Here is a 19,727-nt window from a genome sequence, read left to right as displayed (position 1 = left end):
GGAGGCTCCCCGGAGCTTTACCAGGCTGATATGCTAATGTCAGACTTTGGCATCAGTCATGTGTATGGAGTTCAAGGGCCTACCGGGGACCACGGCCAGAACCTGGCCCCCTCAGAGAGGCAAGGGGAGCAATGGCCTATAGAATGGCTTATGCATCGTTAACGATGCATAAGCAACAGGGCTCCATTAAGGAACATATAATCTCTTCCCACAACCAGACCATCACCAGAGAAGTCTTATCAAAAAACACATAAATCATCGATAGATACAGCGATAGCAGGCGGCTTGATATCTGCGAGGCACTACACATTAAGAAGTCGATACCAGCAATCAACAGCCAATTAATGCACAACTATATTCTACCCACTTCAAGACTCCGCACCAATATAGGCCCATTGCAGGGTCTTACATTCTTCCTTTTAACTTACAAAATATTATACCCATTGTTTCGTGTTTTGTCTTGTGTTGAAAATTTGTTTTCACCTCATCCAAAACTGTTGTAACATATCACCTCACCCAAATGCAGGTATAAAATCAAAGCTGTTTAACCCTTACACTGCTCAGGGGTCCTGGGGACATTTACACCCCTGTGCGCAAGAAAAAAAAAAATTCAACATTTTTTTTTCGTCTTCTAGACATGTTAATTTGTGTCCCCTGAGCACGGGAAAAATAAAAAAAATCGTAGGTGACATATTTTGGGCGCAATTGACCGAGAAAGTCTGGCAAAAAGTGGGCGTTGACAGAGCGGTCGTCAGACCCGGTCAGCGTCACCCGCGCTGACAGGTGGGAGTTGCCACAAAGATATTATTACCTAATTGTTTCAATGTCTTCGATTGATTTTTTCTTAGTTTTTTTGCAGTAATATTATTCAGTAGTGTGTATTGTAATATATTTATAAAATAAAAGTGGTGAATAATCACTATACTCAAAAGTATGATGTGCATATTAGTGATTCAATTATTATGTTTATAAAACCATAAACAAATAGTTTTGCTGCTTTTACACTCTATACACAGGTTATATATAAGTATCTGCATGTTTTGGTCACCATAACGAACCACTAAGTTGGTATTGAGAGTCGAAAAGCAACGAAGAGTTACCACCACACACCAGCCAGCCACTCGCTGCCACTCCCTCAACACACGCACTAAACTTTCTTCCCCCAACAATACCATTTGTGGTGTTATTACACTATATACAGACGTTATATATAAGTATGTATATATTTTGTTCACCACAACTGTACAGCTAAGCTGAAATAGTTAGTTCAGGCACTAAGAGTCGTCGCTATACACAGATGGCGGCTGGCGGCTCCCTCACTCATTCAAGGTCACACGCACTAAACTTTCTCCCCCAACAATACTGTTTGCAGTGTTATTACCCTATATACACATGTTATATATAAGTATCTACATGTTTTATGCACCGTAACTATACACCTAAGCTTGTAGTGCGCCCAAAGAGCATAGTGGCCACCCTCTAAACAGCTAGACAAATCGTGCAGACGACGTCACCTCCGTCACCCATATGGCTCCTCCCAGCATAATCCTTTTGCTGTTAATACACTAATACACACATTATATATAAGTATCTACATTTGTGTTCACCATAGAGAACCACTGACCTGGTATGGTGAATGCAAACAATAACAGGTGGCCACACAGTCAGTAAACGATGCTGTCTCTCTCCGTCTCTCAGCATCACTCCTCCCACAGCGCTAATTATTACAACATTCCTGCTATTATCACAACCCTGGTTATTTATATCAGTCAGGGGTCATCTGTAATATTGTCATCGCTAAATAATAACAATTATATATTTATTTTGACATTTTTCGGCGATGCTGTGGTCACAAGCTGAACAGCAAAGCTGTTCGCTCATGCTGCGTGCGCCAGCCTTGGTTGCTCCAACAGTACTGTGCCTCTTACACCTGAGAATATTGCCCACGATTTTTTTAAAAAATGGCGTCTGTTTACAAGAGCCCTGAGGAAGCTTCTGTGAACCCCGTGTAGCCGCGGGCCATTTGAATCGGGCCTGGCACCCTATGGCGTATATATACTCCATGCACATCGTGGGACATGTTACTCAGGGCGTATATATACACCATGCGCAGTTTAAGGGTTAAACTCTGTTTAGTGTTTGTAAGTTATAGTTGTGTGTGTGTAAACTAAAGTCTTTGAAAATGTAATAAGTTATTACGAAACGCATTCAAGTGTCGCGTCAAACTAGAAATAAAAATGAATTTTGGAGAATTGATTTTTCAATTACCATCGACAGTGAAAACAAACATAAGAAATATGGAGAAAATTCGTGTTAGAATTATTAATCTTACTTTTTAGGTCATATTTAATAATATATGTCTACAGGAAAGACTGCTACCAAAATATACTAATATATATATATATATATATATATATATATATATATATATATATATATATATATATATATATATATATATATATATATATATATATATATATATATATATATATATATGTCGTACCTAGTAGCCAGAACGCACTTCTCTGCCTACTATGCAAGGCCCGATTTGCCTATTAAGCCAAGTTTTCATGAATTTATTGGTTTTCGACTACCTAACCAACCTAACCTAACCTAACCTAACTTTTTCGGCTACCTAACCTAACCTAACCTATAAAGATAGGTTAGGTTAGGTTAGGTAGAGTTGGTTAGGTTCGGTCATATATCTATGTTAATTTTAACTCCAATAACAAAAAATTGACCTCATACGTAATGAAATGGGTAGCTCTATCATTTCATAAGAAAAAAATTAGAGAAAATATATTAATTCAGGAAAACTTGGCTTATTAGGCAAATCGGGACTTGAATAGTAGGCCGAGAAGTGCATTCTGGCTACTAGGTACGACATATATATATATATATATATATATATATATATATATATATATATATATATATATATATATATATATATATATATACATACACTGTATATATATATATATATTAGTATATTTTGGTAGCATTCTTTCCTGTAGACATATATTATTAAATATGACCTAAAAAGTAAGATTAATAATTCTAACACAAATTTTCTCAATATTTCTTATGTTTCTTTTCACTGTCGATGGTAATTGAAAAATCAGTTCTCCAAAATTCATTTTTATTTCTAGTCTGACACCACATTTGAACGCGTTTCGTAATAACTTATTACATTTTCAAAGACTTTAGTTTACACACACACAACTATAACCTGCAAACACTAAACAGATTTCTTACTATGCTATAATTCAAATGTTTTTCATTTTATATACCTGCATTTGGGTGAGGTGATATGTTACAACAGTTTTGGATGAGGTGAAAACAAACTTTCAACACAAGATAGAACACGAAATATTGGGTAAAGTTAAAGGGGAAGAATGGAAGTAAATGCAAAGGGCCTATTGGCCCATATTTCTTGATGCTTCTACAGTATATTGGTGCGGAGTCTTGAAGTGGGTAGAATATAGTTGTGCATTAATTGGCTGTTGATTGCTGGTGTAGACTTCTTAATGTGTAGTGCCTCGCAGATATCAAGCCGCCTGCTATCGGTGTATCTATCGATGATTTCCGTGTTTTTTGTTAAGACTTCTCTGGTGATAGTATGGTTGTGGGAAGAGATTATATGTTCCTTAATGGAGCCCTGTTGCTTATGTATCGTTAATCGCTTGGAAAGTGATGTTGTTGTCTTGCCTATATACTGAGTTCTTTGAGGCTTACAGTCCCCAAGTGGGCATTTGAAGGCATAGACGACATTGGTCTCTTTCAAAACGTTCTGCTTTGTGTCTGGAGAGTTTCTCATGAGTAGGATGGCAGTTTTCTTGGTTTTATAGTAAATCGTCAATTGTATCTTCTGATTTTTGTCTGTAGGGATAACGTTTCTATTAACAATATCTTTCAGGACCCTTTCCTGCATTTTATGAGCTGTGGAAAAGAAGTTCCTGTAAAATAGTCTAATAGGGGGTACAGGTGTTGTGTTAGTTGTCCCTTCAGAGGTTGCATGGCGTTTCACCTTCCTTCTTATGATGTCTTCAACGAAACCATTGGAGAAGCCGTTGTTGACTAGGACCTGCCTTACCCTACAAAGTTCTTCATCGACTTGCTTCCATCCTGAGCTGTGGCTGAGAGCACGGTCGACATAAGCGTTAAGAACACTCCTCTTGTACCTGTCTGGGCAGTCACTATTGGCATTGAGGCACATTCCTATGTTTGTTTCTCTAGTGTAGACTGCAGTGTAGAAACCTCCGCTCCTTTCCATGACTGTTACATCTAGAAAGGGCAGCTTCCCATCCTTTTCCATCTCGTAGGTGAAACGCAACACAGAATTTCGCTCAAATGCCTCCTTCAGCTCCTGCAGATGTCTGACCTCAGGTACCTGAGTAAAAATGTCGTCAACATACCTGCAGTATATGGCCGGTTTCAACTTCATGTCGACTAAGACTTTTTGCTCGATGGTACCCATGTAGAAGTTTGCAAACAGGACACCTAGGGGAGAACCCATGGCATCATAAGAAGGAAAGTGAAACGCCATGCAACCTCTGAAGAGACAACTAACACAACACCTATACCCCCTATTAGACTATTTTACAGGAACTTCTTTTCCACAGCTCATAAAACAGAGGAAAGGGTCCTGAAAGATATTGTTAATAGAAACGTTATCCCTACAGACAAAAATCAGAGGATACAACTGACGATTTACTATAAAACCAGAAAAACGGCCAGCCTACTCATGAGAAACTCTCCAGACACAAAGCAGAACGCTTTAAAAGAGACCAACGTCGTCTATGCCTTCAAATGCCCACTTGGGGACTGTAAGCTCCAAAAAACCCAGTATATAGGCAAGACAACAACATCTCTTTCTAGGCGTTTAACGATGCATAAACAACAGGGCTCCATTAAGGAACATATAATCTCTTCCCACAACCAAACCATCGCCAGAGAAATCCTAGTAAACAACACAGAAATCATCGATAGATACAGCGATAGCAGGCGGCTTGACGTTTGCGAGGCACTACACATTAAGAAGTCAACACCAGCAATCAACAGCCAATTAATGCACAACTATATTCTACCCACCTCAAGACTCCGCTCCAATATAGAAGCATCAAGAAATATGGACCAATAGGCTTTCTACAATCACTTCCATTTCAATACCCATTGTTTCGTGTTCTGTCTTGTGTTGTTGAAATTAATACCCTATTAATGCCACCTCTTGTTCTGTCTTGTGTTGATGAAATTAATACCCTATTAATGCCACCTCACCCCATCCACCTCACTCAAATGTAGATATAAACAAAATCGGAGATGCGTAAGTTCTATTCAGTTGTGTATTTGTAAACTAAAGTCTTTGAAAATGTAATAAGTTTTACGAAACGCGCTCGTGTCAGGTCAGACTAGAAATAAAAATGAATTTTGGAGAATTGATTTTTGAATTACCTCCAACAGTGAAAAGAAATGTACGAAAGATTGAGAAAATTCGTGTTAGAATTATTAATCTTACTTTTTCGGTCATATTTAATAATATATATATTTATATATATATATACTGTACTTTATAAATCAAATAGATAAGATTTGGTGGTCTTATCACCACCAAATCAACTAAGCCCAGATTTGTGTGAGACCAATAGTCAATTTATCCATCATGGTTATGTTTGGTGAAGAGTATCACTCAATCTCAACAGTCCTGTAACGTAATTGTGTGTTCCCATAGTAAGTGTAAAATAATCCAGAGTTGTTCAATAAAACCCATGTGTTAAGATGTAACCCACAGTGTACTTATTGTCCAACTTAGACTAAGAATACTTGATCCTTCCCCCATTATCACATACGATACATACATTTCCTTCCATTATTCTTAATAAAGTAAGGACGGGTTTTGTTAGTCTGTACTCTTGGGTACGGCTTATAAACTTATATACGGCCCTGCTGCTGCAATGTGTTACCAAAATATATTATCCCATACTCCGGGATATGTTTATAAAAAATATTGGCCTTGCTGTGAATGTGTTAATCTGTCAGTAATATTAACCCTGCTTTGAAATAGCTAATGCAAAGAATGTATAAAAATATGTAATTTGTATTAGTAAATAAAGTACTGTAATATTAGTTTTAGTTGTAAATACATCTAGCAAACTAAATATTCTTTTCCACAGGATAACAAGCCAGAGGAATGTTCAGTGTGTTTTAACGATTATGCCGAAAATCGGCTACGACCTCGCACACTGCCATGTGGCCACACATTCTGCTCCCAGTGTATTGACAATGCTATCAAGAATGGTCAGCTGACCTGCCCCAGCTGCCGTGCCGAGCACGCTGCCACAGCCTCTACTCAGTTCCCAATTAACTATGCTGTGGAGGCTTTAGTTAGGAAACTCAAAAATATCCAGCTAACAACTGAGGAAGTAGTGCCAGCAAAACCTTATGAAGGTTCTGCCAAAGGCATCAGTAAGACATTACGTTCCATGGTGCAGGAGCAGATGAGCAGCATCAGCCGCCTCATTACTAGCTGTGAAGAGGTACTGTCCCAGCTGGGGGAGTACCGGGGGCAGTTGGGGGACTGGAAGACTCATCACCTCCAGCTCCAGGACAGACTCTATGCTCTGGTAGAGCAGAATAAGTCAGCAATGAAACTCTTGGAACTGGAGGATACCAGTGTGGTGGATATGACAACACAAGGAGAGGAAGGGAAGACTCAGCTGCAGGCCATGTTGGGGAGCCTCAACACAGTCAACACAGCACAGGAAGTATTCATGACCATCAATGAAGTTGACCAATGCAACATGGAGGTAGAAAATTGGCTCCGGAAGTGCCAGGAACTCTTCCCAGATGTCAAGACTGTCCACACCTCAGTGAAGGTACGCTGCTGAAGGTCACATTGTTCTCACCCAACTGAGTGTAGTATTGCCTCTATATAAACACTTTTGACATGGACACACATCAAGATGAGAGTAGACTTTATATATAGGAAACTTTTTGTTCTAACACCTGAAACATTTTTATTAATAAAGTCAACTGTCATCTTGGTGTTTCTCTACACTGTGGTCAGTGTAGAAAAACATTACTTATATTGTCAAATTACTTTACTCAGAGGCTGATGCTTCATTTACTCAGAGCCAGGTTCCGCCATTAATGTTTGTGTTGGCAATGACAGGTGCAGGAGACCATGAGGGAGGCCCTGGAGATGATGTCCACAGAGACAAGTGCCACAGCTGACCCTGTACACCTGGGAGACTCAGCCTCCACTATTAATGTTTGTGTTGGTAATGACAGGTGCAGGAGACCATCAAGGAGGCCCTGGAGATGATGACCACAGAGACAGGTGCCACAGCTGACCCCATACACCTGGGAGACTCAGCCTCCACCATTAATGTTTGTGTTGGTAATGACAGGTGCAGGAGACCATCAGGGAGGCCCTGGAGATGATGACCACAGAGACAGGTGCCACAGCTGACCCCGTACACCTGGGAGACTCAGCCTCCACCATTAATGTTTGTGTTGGTAATGACAGGTGCAGGAGACCATCAGGGAGGCCCTGGAGATGATGACCACAGAGACAGGTGCCACAGCTGACACCGTACACCTGGGAGACTCAGCCTCCAGCATCATGAATAAAGTTCAGGAAATCACTGGAGAGATCCACCAGAAGCAATTAACAGTAAGTTTCTGATTTCCTCTCATAGGTCATATCACAAGATATTGAGTTGCGTTTTGAGGAGAGGAAGCCTGTTCTTAGGTTTATCGAGGTTCCCCAAGGTCAACTACTGACTTTCCTTAACATACAATGCACAATAGTTGCCTAACTCCTGGATAAATATTTACTGGTAGGTGAACAGACCTATCAGGTGAAAGGAAGCATGTGAACCATTTCTGTCCTGCATGGTGATTGAACCTGTGATCCTCTATTGAACCCGGGATCCTGGCTCCCCTCACAGAGGCACAGAGAGCGGGTGACACTCCACCAACCAACCGGGAAAGCATTCAGGAAGACAGTGAACCAAAACAGACCACTGATGGGTTCGAAGAGACTGAAGCCTTAGAACTGCCAACAAACTCCCAGACAATGCCAGCATAAACCTCCCTGCCAGAAGAGAAGGCTGGAATTTCAGGTCCAACACCAACCCCCTGCCAGTAGAGGGGGAGTGGAGCTACGGGTCCAGCACCAACCCCCTGCCAGTACAGGGAGGCTGGAGCTACAGGTCCAGCACCAACCCCCTGCCAGTACAGGGAGGCTGGAGCTACAGGTCCAGTACCAACCCCCTGCCAGTACAGGGAGGCTGGAGCTACAGGTCCAGCACCAACCCCCTGCCAGTAGAGTGAGGCTGGAGCTACAGGTCCAGCGGTCCAGCACCAACCCCCTGCCAGTACCTGGTTGATACCTAGTTGATGGGGTTCTGGGAGTTCTACTCCCCAAGCCCAGCCCGAGGCCAGGCTCGACTTGTGAGATTTTGGTCCACCAGGCTGTTGCTTGGAGCGGCCCGCAGGGCCACATACCCACCACAGCCCGGCTGATCCGGAACTTCTCTTAGAAAACCGTCCAGTTTTCTCTTGAAGATGTCCACAGTTGTTCCGGCAATATTTATTATAATCACTGGGAGGACGTTGAACAAGCGCTGACCTCTGATGTTTATACAGTGTTCTCTGATTGTGCCTATGGCACCCCTGCTCTTCACTGGTCCAATCATGCATTTTCTTCCATATTGTTCACTCCAGTATGTTGTTATTTTACTGTGTACATTTTGGACCTGACCCTTCAGTATTTTCAGTGTGTATATTATTTGGTAACTCTCTCGTCTCCTTTCTAGAGAGTACATTTGCAGAGTTTTGAGACGATCCCAATAATTTAGGTGTTTTATCTCGTCTATGCGTGCCGTATATGTTCTCTGTATTCCCTCTAATTCAGCAATCTCTCCTGCTCTAAAGGGGGGACTGAGTACTGAACAGTACTCGAGACGGAACAACACAAGTGACTTGAAGAGTACAACCATTGTGATGGGATCCCTGGATTTGAAAGTTCTCGCGATCATTTTTCTGGCTGATGCGATATTTGCTTGGTTATGCTCCCTAAATGTTACATCGTCGGACATCATTATTCCCAAATCCTTGACATGCAGTAGAGGTGGGCTAAAGCTACAGATCCAGAACCAACCCCCTGCCAGTAGAGAGGGGCTGGAGCTTTAGGTCCAGCACCAGCCCCCTGCCAGTAGAGGTGGGCTGGAGCTACAGGTCCAGAACCAACCCCCTGCCAGTAGAGGGGGGCTGAAGGTACAGGTCTAGCACCAACCCCCTGCCAGTAGAGGGGGGGCTGGAGCTACATTTCCCACACCAACCCCCTGCCAGTATAGTGGTTGGCTGGAGCTACAGGTCCAGAATCAACCCCCTGCCAGTAGAGGGGGGGGGGGGCTAGAGCTACAGGTCCAGGACCAAGCCCCTGCCATTAGAGGGGGCTGGGGCTACAGATCCAGCACCATCCCCCCCTGAAAGTAGAGGGGAGGCTGGACCTACAGGTCCAGCACCAACCCCCTGCCAGTAGAAAGGGGCTGGGGCTACAGATCCAGCACCATCCCCCCTGCCAGTAGATGGGGGGGGGGGGGCTGGAGCTACAGGTCCAGCACCAACCCCCTGTCAGTAGAGGGGGACTGGAACTACAGGTCCAGCACCAACCCCCTGCCAGTAGAGGGAGGGCTGTAGCTACAGGTCCAGCACCAACTCCCTGCCAGTAGAAGGGGGCTGGGGCTACAGGTCCAGCACCATCCCTCCCCCTGCCAGTAGAGTGAGGCTGGAGCTACAGGTCCAGCACCAACCCCCTGCCAGTAGAGGGGAGGGGCTGGAGCTACAGGTCCAGCTTCAACCCCCCTGCCACTAGAGGGGTGGGGCTAGAGCTAAAGTTCCAGAATCAAACACATGCCAGTAGAGGGGGGCTGGAGCTACAGGTCCACCACCAGTCCCCTGCCAGTTGGGAGAGAGGGGGGGGGGGGGTTGGAGCTACAGGTCCAGCACAGACCCCCTGCCAGCAGAGGGGGGCTGGAGCTACAGGTCCAGCACCAAACCCTTGCCAGTAGAGGTGGGCTGGAGCTACAGGTCCAGAACCAACCCTCTGCTAGTAGAGGATGGCTGGAGCTTCAGGTCCAACACCAACCCCCTGCCAGTAGAGGGGGGCTTAAGATAGAGGTCCAGCACCAACCCCTTTCCAGTAGAGGGGGGGGGCTGGAGCTACGGGTCTAGCACCAACCCCCTGCCAGTAGAGGGGGGGCTGTAGCAACATCTCCAACACCAGCCCTTGCCAGAAGAGTTGGGCTGGAGTTACAGGTCCAGCTCCATCCCCCTGCCAATAGAGGGAGGTTATCTTGAGGTTATCTTGAGATGATTTCGGGGCTTTAGTGTCCCCGCGGCCCGGTCCTCGACCAGGCCTCCACCCCCAAGAAGCAGCCCGTGACAGCTGACTAACTCCCAGGTACCTATTTACTGCTAGGTAACAGGGGCATTCAGGGTGAAAGAAACTTTTGCCCATTTGTTTCTGCCTCGTGCGGGAATCGAACCCGCGCCACAGAATTACGAGTCCTGCGCGCTATCCACCAGGCTACGAGGCCCCCTCGTAGGAGGCTGGAGGCTGGAGCTACTGCTCCAGCACCAACCCCCTGCCAATAGAGTGGGGCTGGAGCTACAGGTCCAGCACCAACCCCCTGCTAGTAGAGGGGGGCTGGAGCTACAGGTCCAGCACTAACCCCCTGCCAGTAGAAGGGGGCTGGAGCTACAGGTCCAGCATCAACCCCCTGCCAGTAGAGCGGCGCTGGAGCTACAGGTCCAGCATCAACCCCCTGCCAGTAGAGTGGGGCTGGAGCTACAGGTCCAGCACCAACCCCCTGCCAGTAGAGGGGGGGCTGGAGCTACAGGTCAAGCACCAACCCCCTGCCAGTGGAAGGGGGCTGGAGTTACAGGTCTAGCACCAACCCCCTGGCAGTAGAGGGGTGGGTTGGAGCTTCTGGTTCGGCACCAACCACTTCCCAGTAGAGGGGGGCTGGAGATACATGTCCAGCACCAACCCCCTGCCAGTAGAGGGGGGCTGAAGATACATGTCCAGCACCAACCCCCTGCCAGTAGAGGGGGATGCTGGAGCTACAGGTCCAGCACCAACCCCCTGGCAGTAGAGGGGGGCTGGAGTTACAGGTCCAGCACCAGCCCCCTGCCAGTAGAGGGGGGGCTGGAGATATAGGTCCAGCTCCAACCCGCTGCCAGTAGAGGGGGGCTGGAGCTACTGGTCCATCCGTAACCCCCTGCCAGTAGAGGGAGGGGCTGGAGCTGTAGGTCCAGCACCAACCCCCTGCCCGTAGAGGGGGCTGGAGCTGTAGATCCAGCACCAACCCCATGCCAGTAGAGGGGAGGGTTGGAGCTTCAGGTTTAGCACCAGCCTCTTGACAATAGAGGAGGGCAGGAGCTACAGGTCCAGCACCAACCCCCTGCCAGTAGAGAGAGACTGGAGCTACAGGTCTAGCACCAACCCCCTGGCAGTAGAGGGGGGAGGGGGCTGGAGCTACTGGTCCAGCACCAACCCCCTGGCAGTAGAGGGGGGCTGGAGCTACTGGTCCAGCACCAACCCCCTGGCAGTAGAGGGGGCTGGAGCTACTGGTCCAGCACCAACCCCCTGGCAGTAGAGGGGGGCTGGAGCTACAGGTCCAGCACCAACCCCCTGCCAGTTGAGGGGGGCTGGAGCTACTGGTCCAGCCCTAACCCCCTGCCAGTAGAGGGAGGCGCTGGAGCTGTAGGTCCAGAACCAACCCCCTGCCACTAGAGGGGAGGGTTGGAGCTTCAGGTTCAGCACCAGCCCCTTGTCAGTAGAGGGGGCAGGAGATACAGGTCTAGCATCAACCCCCCATGCCAGTAGAGGGGGGGCTGGAGTTACAGGCCCAGCACCAACCCCTTGCCAATAGAGGGGGGGATGGAGCTACAGGTCCAGCACCAACCCCCCTGCCAATTGAGAGGGGGCTGGAGCTACAGGTCCAGCACCAACTCTCTGCAAGTAGAAGGGGGCTGGAGCTACAGGTCCAGCACCAACCCCCTGCCAGTAGAGGGGGGCTGGAGCTACAGGTCTAGCACCAACCCCATGGCAGTAGAGGGGGGGCTAAAGCTACAGGTCCAGCACCAACGCCCTTCCAGTAGAGGGAGGCTGGAGCGACTGGTCCTGAAAGAACCCCCTGCCAGTAAAGGGGGGCTGGAGATACAGATCCAACCCCCTGCCAGTAGAGGGGAGGGTTGGAGCTTCAGGTTCAGCACCAACACCTTGACAGTAGAGGGGGGGCTGGAGCTACAGGTCCAGCACCAACCCCCTGCCAGTAGAGGGGGGGCAGGAGCTACAGGTCTAGCACCAACCCCCTGACAGTAGAGGGGGGCTGGAGTTACAGGTCCAGCCCCAACCCCCTGCTAGTAGAGGGGGGCTGGAGCTACAGGTCCAGCACCAACCCCCTTCCAGTAAAGGAAGGCTGGAGCTACTGGTCTAGCACCAACCCTCTGCCAGTAGAGGGGGGCTGGAGCTACAGGTCCAGCACCAACCCCCTGCCAGTAGAGGGAGGGCTGGAGCTACAGGTCCAGCACCAACCCCCTGCCAGTAGAGGGAGGCTGGAGTTACAGGTCCAGCACCAACCCCCTGCCAGTAGAGGAGGGCTAGAGCTACAGGTCCAGCATCAACCACCTGCCAGTAGAGGGGGTTGGAGCTACAGGCCCAGCACCAACCCCTTGCCAATAGAGGGGGGGGGGGCTGGAGCTACAGGTCCAGCACCAACCCCTCTGCCAGTTGAGGGGGGGGGGGGTTGGAGGTACAGGTCCAGCACCAACCCCCGGTCAGCAGAGGGGGGGCTGAAGCTATAGGGCTAACACCAACCCCCTGTCAGCAGAGGGGGGGGGGGGCTGGAGATATAGGGCTAACACCAACCCCCTGCCAGTAGAGGGGGGCTGGAGCTACTGGTCCAGCACCAACCCCCTGCCAGTAGAGGAGGGCTGGAGCTACAGGTCCAGCATCAACCACCTGCCAGTAGAGGGGGTTGGAGCTACAGGCCCAGCACCAACCCCTTGCCAATAGAGGGGGGGGCTGGAGGTACAGGTCCAGCACCAACCCCCGGTCAGCAGAGGGGGGGCTGAAGCTATAGGGCTAACACCAACCCCCTGTCAGCAGAGGGGGGGGCTGGAGATATAGGGCTAACACCAACCCCCTGCCAGTAGAGGGGGGCTGGAGCTACAGGTCCAGCACCAATCACCTGCCAGTAGAGGGGGGCTGGAGCTACAGGTCTAGCACCAACCCCATGCCAGTAGAGGGGGGCTGGAGCTACAGGCCCAGCACCAACCCTTCGGCCAGTAGTGTGGGGCTGGAGCTATAGGTCCAGCATCAACCCCCTTCCAGTAGAGGGGGGCTAGAGCTACAGGTCCAGCACCAACCCCCTGCCAGTAGAGGGGGGGCTGAAGCTACAGGTCCAGCACCATTCCCCTGCCAGTAGAGGGGGGCTGGAGCTACAGGTCTAGCACCAACCCCCCATGCCAGTAGAGGGGGGCTGGAGCTACAGGCCCAGCACCAACCCCTTGCCAATAGAGGGGGGGGGGAATGGAGCTACAGGTCCAGCACCAACCCCCCTGCCAGTTGAGGGGGAGCTGGAGCTACAGGTCCAGCACCAACTCCCTGCAAGTAGAAGGGGGCTGGAGCTACAGGTCCAGCACCAACCCCCTGCCAGTAGAGGGGGGCTGGAGCTACTGGTCCAGACTCATCCCCCTGCCAGTAGAGGGGGCCTGGAGCTACAGGTTCAGCACTAATCCCCTGACAGTAGAGGGGGGCAGGAGCTACAGGTCCAGCACCAACCCCTCTGCCATTAGAGGAGGGGCTGGAGCTAAAGGTCCAGCACCAACCCCTTTCCAGTAGCGAGGGGGGGGGGCTGGAGCTACAGGTCCAGCACCAACCCCCTGCCAGTAGAGGGGGCTGGAGCTACAGGTCCAGCACCAACCCCCGGTCAGCAGAGGGGGGGCTGAAGCTATAGGGCTAACACCAACCCCCTGTCAGCAGAGGGGGGGGGGCTGGAGCTATAGGGCTAACACCAACCCCCGGCCAGTTCAGGGGAGGGTTGGTGCTTCAGGTTCAGGACCAACCCCTTGACAGTAGAGGGTGTTGGGCTGGAGCTACAGGTACAGCACCAACCCCCTGCCAGTAGAGGGGGGGGGGCTGCAGCTACAGGTCCAGCACCAATCACCTGCCAGTAGAGGGGGGGGGGGGCTGGAGATACAGATCCAGCACCAACCCCATGCCAGTAGAGGGGAGGGTTGGAGCTTCAGGTTCAGCACCAACCCCCTTCCAGTAAAGGAAGGCTGGAGCTACCGGTCTAGCACCAACCCTCTGCCAGTAGAGGGGGGCTGGAGATACTGGTCCAGCCCCATCCCCCTGCCAGTAGAGGGGGCCTGGAGCTACAGGTTCAGCACTAATCTCCTGACAGTAGAGGGGGGCAGGAGCTACACGTCTAGCACCAACCCCTCTGCCAGTAGAAGGGGGCTGGAGCTACAGGCCCAGCACCAACCCCTTTCCAGTAGAGGGGGGGGGGGCTGGAGCTACAGGTCCAGCACCAAACCCCTGCCAGTAGAGGGGGGGCTGGAGCTACAGGTCCAGCACCATCCCCCTGCCAGTAGAGGGGGGCTGAAGCTATAGGGCTAACACCAACCCCCGATCAGCAGAGGGGGGCTGAAGCTATAGGGCTAACACCAACCCCCTGTCAGCAGAGGGGGGGGGGGGCCTGGAGATATAGGGCTAACACCAACCCCCTGCCAGTAGAGGGGGGCTGGAGCTACTGGTCCAGCACCAACCCCCTGCCAGTAGAGGGGGGCTAGAGCTACAGGTCCAGCACCAACCCCCTGCCAGTAGAGGGGGGCTGAAGCTACAGGTCCAGCACCAACCCCCTGCCAGTAGAGGGGGGCTGGAGCTACAAGTCTAGCCCCAACCCCCCATGCCAGTAGAGGGGGGCTGGAGCTACAGGCCCAGCACCAACCCTTCGGCCAGTAGAGGGGGGGCTGGAGCTATAGGTCAAGTATCAACCCCCTGCCAGTAGAGGGGGGCTAGAGCTACAGGTCCAGCACCAATCCCCTGCCAGTAGAGGGGGGCTGAAGCTACAGGTCCAGCACCATCCCCCTGCCAGTAGAGGGGGGCTGGAGCTACAGGTCTAGCACCAACCCCCCATGCCAGTAGAGGGGGGGCTAGAGCTACAGGTCCAGAACCAACCCCCTGCCAGTAGAGGGGGGCTGGAGTTACAAGTCCAGCATCAACCCCCTGCCAGGAGAGGCGGCCTGGAGCTACAGGTCCAGCACCAACCCCCTGTCAGCAGAGGGGGGGGGGGCCTGGAGATATAGGGCTAACACCAACCCCCTGCCAGTAGAGGGGGGCTGGAGCTACTGGTCCAGCACCAACCCCCTGCCAGTAGAGGGGGGGGCTGCAGCTACAGGTCCAGCACCAATCACCTGCCAGTAGAGGGGGGCTGAAGCTACAGGTCTAGCACCAACCCCCCATGCCAGTAGAGGGGGGGCTGGAGCTACAGGCCCAGCACCAACCCCCTGTCAGCAGAGGGGGGGGGGGCCTGGAGATATAGGGCTAACACCAACCCCCTGCCAGTAGAGGGGGGCTGGAGCTATAGGTCCAGCATCAACCCCCTGCCAGTAGAGGGGGGCTAGAGCTACAGGTCCAGCACCAACCCCCTGCCAGTAGAGGGGGGCTGAAGCTATAGGTCCAGCACCATCCCCCTGCCAGTAGAGGGGGGCTGGAGCTACAGGTCCAGCACCAACCCCCCATGCCAGTAGAGGGGGGGGCTGGAGCTACAGGCCCAGCACCAACCCCTTGCCAATAGAGGTGGGGGGGATGGAGCTACAGGTCCAGCACCAACCCCCCTGCCAGTTGAGGGGGGGCTGGAGCTACAGGTCCAGCACCAACTCCCTGCAAGTAAAAGGGGGCTGGAGCTACAGGTCCAGCACCAACCCCCTGCCAGTAGAGGAGGGGCTGGAGCTAAAGGTCCAGCACCAACCCCTTTCCAGTAGAGGGGGGGGGCTGGAGCTACAGGTCTAGCACCAACCCCCTGGCAGTAGAGGGGTGCAGGAGCTACATATCCAGCACCAACCCCCCATGCCAGTAGAGGGGGGGGGGGCAGGAGCTACAGGTCTAGCACCAACCCCCAGCCAGTAGAGGGGGTGCTGGAGCTACAGGTCCAGAACCAACCCCCTGCCAGTAGAGGGGGGCTGGAGCTACAGGTCCAGCACCAACCCCCAGCCAGTAGAGGGGGGCTGGAGCTACTGGTCCAGCACCAACCCCCTGCCAGTAGAGGGGGGCTGGAGCTACTGGTCCAGCACCAACCCCCTGCCAGTAGATGGAGGCTGGAGCTACAGGTCCAGCACCAACCCCCTGCCAGTAGAGGGGGGCTGGAGCTACATATCCAGCACCAACCCCCAATGCCAGTAGAGGGGGGGGGGCAGGAGCTACAGGTCTAGCACCAACCACCAGCCAGTAGAGGGGGGCTGGAGCTACAGGTCCAGCATCAACCCCCTGCCAGTAGAGGCGGCCTGGAGCTACAGGTCCAGCACCAACCCCCTGCCAGTAGAGGGGGGGCTGGAGATACAGGTCCAGCACCAACCCCCTGCCAGTAGAGGGGGGCTGGAGCTACTGGTCCAGCACCAACCCCCTGCCATTAGAGGCGGCCTGGAGCTACAGGTCCAGCACCAACCCCCTGCCAGTAGAGGGGGGGCTGGAGATACAGGTCCAGCACCAACCCCCTGCCAGTAGAGGGGGGGCTGGAGATACAGGTCCAGCACCATCCCCCTGCCAGTAGAAGGGGGCTGGAGATACAGGTCCAGCACCAACCCCCTGCCAGTAGAAGGGGGCTGGAGATACAGGTCCAGCACCAACTCCCATGCCTGTAGAGGGGGCTGGAGCTACAGGTCCAGCACCAACTCTCCTGCCAGTAGAGGGGGGCTGGAGCTACATTTCCAGCAGCAACCCCCTGCCAGTAGAGGGGGGGCTGGAGCTACAGGTCCAGCACCAACCCCATGCCAGTTGAAGGGGGCTGGAGCTACAGGTCCAGCACCAACCCCCTTCCAGTAGAGGGAGGCTGGAGCGACTGGTCCTGAAAGAACCCCCTGCCAGTAGAGGGGGGCTGGAGCTACAGGTCCAGCACCAACTCCCTGCCACTAGTGGGGGGCTGGAGCTAAAGGTCCAGCACCAACCCCCTGCCAGTAGAGGGAGGCTAGAGCTACAGGTCCAGCACCAACCCGCTGCCTGTAGAGGGGGGGGGGGCTGGAGTTATAGGTCCAGCTCCAACCACCTGCCAGTAGAGGTGGGCTGGAGCTACAGGTCCATCACCATCCCCCTGCCAGTAGAGGGGGGCTGGAGCTACCGGTCCAGCACGAACCCTTCGGCCAGTAGTGTGGGGCTGGAGCTATAGGTCCAGCACCAACCCCCTGCCAGTAGAGGGGGGGCTGGAGCTACAGGTCCAGCACCAACCCCCTGCCAGAAGAGGGGGGCTGGAGCTACAGGTCCAACACCAACCCCTGCCAGTAGAGTGGAACTGGAGCTGCAGGTCCAACACCAACCCCCTGCCAGTAGAGGGGGCTGGAGCTACAGGTCCAACACCAACCCCCTGCCAGTAGAGTGGGGCTGGAGCTACAGGTCCAACACCAACCCCCTGCCAGTAGAGGGGGCTGGAGCTACAGGTCCAACACCAACCCCCTGCCAGTAGAGTGGGGCTGGAGCTACAGGTCCAACACCAACCCCCTGCCAGTAGAGGGGGCTGGAGCTACAGGTCCAACACCAACCCCCTGCCAGTAGAGGGGGCTGGAGCTACAGGTCCAACACCAACCCCCTGCCATTAGAGTGGGGCTGGAGCTACAGGTCCAACACCAACCCCCTGCCAGTAGAGGGGGCTCGAGCTTCAGGTCCAGCACCAACCCGCTTCCAGTAGAGGGGGGGCTGGAGCTACAGGTCTAAAATAACGGGACTGACACTGACCACAGGTTATAATGGGTCTGACACTGACCACAGGTGATAATGGGGCTGACACTGACCACAGGTGATAATGGGGCTGACACTGTCCACAGGTTGAGGACCTCCACAGGATGAGGGAGCCCGTCAAGAGGCTGGTGGAGGCTGGCCGGGTGTTGGCCGTCCAGGAAGACCAAGATGGCCGCCGCTCCGCCAGGATAACTCTACAAGACGGACAGCTGTACCTCCACCCACTCCTGCGTCAGCCCACGCCCGCCCACGCCCACACCCTCCAGGTTACTTTATTACACTCACTAGTCTTACTGACATTACTGACTTACTGAGTTTTGATAACTAGTATGATAACATTTTGTTATACAGTTATCAGCATGATTTATTTCATTTCCTGCAGGAGAGTGAGGTTGTGGGCGTGCTGGAGCCCTCCTGCACCCTGGCGTTCCTTGACCTCGGGTGGGCGGGGTCAACAAGAGGGCGGGTCACCATCCGGCTGACCCCTGACACTCCGCTGGCCAGACAGTTTGTGTTGTTGTGTACGGGCCAGCGGGGCCACACCTACCGCAACACTAAACTGTTGGAGGTGTGGGACAAGGGTCAGCCGGGGGAGTGGGTGGAGGGCGGAGACTACGAGAGTAATGATGGTGAGGGAGGAGCCCCACTGCTGCCTGACCTCCAGGGGCAGTACCGGGAGTCACGCCAGGCAGGAGCTGTGTTGGCCAGGGGTAGGCCGGGGAATCCCAGGTGTGCCCAGTTCGCCATCACCACCAGGGACCTCCCGGATGATGACCAGTGGCCATATGCCTTCGGTGATGTGGTGAGCGGCCTGGATGTGGTGAGGGCAGCAGTCAACCACAGTGACATTAGGGAGGTGACTGTGGTGGACTGTGGTGTTGTGCTGCCACTCTAGTTCACTGTACCACCACCATCACTACTGTGGTGTTGTGCTGCCACTCTAGTTCACTGTACCACCACCATCACTACTGTGGTGTTGTGCTGCCACTCTAGTTCACTGTACCACCACCATCACTACTGTGGTGTTGTGCTGCCACTCTAGTTCACTGTACCACCACCATCACTACTGTGGTGTTGTGCTGCCACTCTAGTTCACTGTACCATCACCATCACTACTGTGGTGTTGTGCTGCCACTCTAGTTCACTGTACCACCACCATCACTACTGTGGTGTTGTGCTGCCACTCTAGTTCACTGTACCATCACCATCACTACTGTGGTGTTGTGCTGCCACTCTAGTTCACTGTACCATCACTATCACTACTGTGGTGTTGTGCTGCCACTCTAGTTCACTGTACCACCACCATCACTACTGTGGTGTTGTGCTGCCACTCTAGTTCACTGTACCACCACCATCACTACTGTGGTGTTGTGCTGCCACTCTAGTTCACTGTACCATCACCATCACTACTGTGGTGTTGTGCTGCCACTCTAGTTCACTGTACCACCACCATCACTACTGTGGTGTTGTGCTGCCACTCTAGTTCACTGTACCATCACCATCACTACTGTGGTGTTGTGCTGCCACTCTAGTTCACTGTACCATCACCATCACTACTGTGGTGTTGTGCTGCCACTCTAGTTCACTGTACCACCACCATCACTACTGTGGTGTTGTGCTGCCACTCTAGTTCACTGTACCACCACCATCACTACTGTGGTGTTGTGCTGCCACTCTAGTTCACTGTACCATCACC

At 52.2% G+C, this 19,727-nt stretch overlaps 1 protein-coding gene across 2 annotated transcripts; it reads left to right on the top strand.

Moving 5' to 3' along the window:
• The first annotated feature begins 5,576 nt into the window (after positions 1–5,576).
• Positions 5,577–19,067, top strand: LOC138371387 (uncharacterized). 2 transcript variants are annotated; one of them, XM_069336167.1, is made up of 4 exons: positions 5,577–6,878; positions 7,532–7,678; positions 18,118–18,297; positions 18,414–19,066. In XM_069336167.1, the coding sequence occupies exons 1-4, from the start codon at positions 6,486–6,488 to the stop codon at positions 18,924–18,926; spliced, it is 1,233 nt and encodes a 410-aa protein (XP_069192268.1). In that variant the 5' UTR covers positions 5,577–6,485; the 3' UTR covers positions 18,927–19,066. The 2 variants fall into 2 exon arrangements, with proteins under 2 accessions (XP_069192268.1, XP_069192269.1); XM_069336168.1 differs by lacking the exon at positions 7,532–7,678 and having other exon boundaries at positions 18,414–19,067.
• Positions 19,068–19,727: the final 660 nt, after the last annotated feature.

The sequence above is a fragment of the Procambarus clarkii genome, chromosome 35 (assembly GCF_040958095.1).
Source record: "Procambarus clarkii isolate CNS0578487 chromosome 35, FALCON_Pclarkii_2.0, whole genome shotgun sequence".
NCBI lineage: Eukaryota > Metazoa > Arthropoda > Malacostraca > Decapoda > Cambaridae > Procambarus > Procambarus clarkii.
This window is presented reverse-complemented; position numbering and strand designations above follow the sequence as displayed.

Coding starts and splice junctions, on each gene's coding strand:
- LOC138371387 (XM_069336167.1), top strand. CDS start 6,486: ATGGTGCAGGAGCAGATGAGCAGCATCAGCCGCCTCATTACTAGCTGT. Junction 7,679..18,117: donor TCCACCAGAAGCAATTAACA/GTAAGTTTCTGA, acceptor CACTGTCCACAG/GTTGAGGACCTCCACAGGAT. Junction 18,298..18,413: donor CCCACGCCCACACCCTCCAG/GTTACTTTATTA, acceptor CATTTCCTGCAG/GAGAGTGAGGTTGTGGGCGT.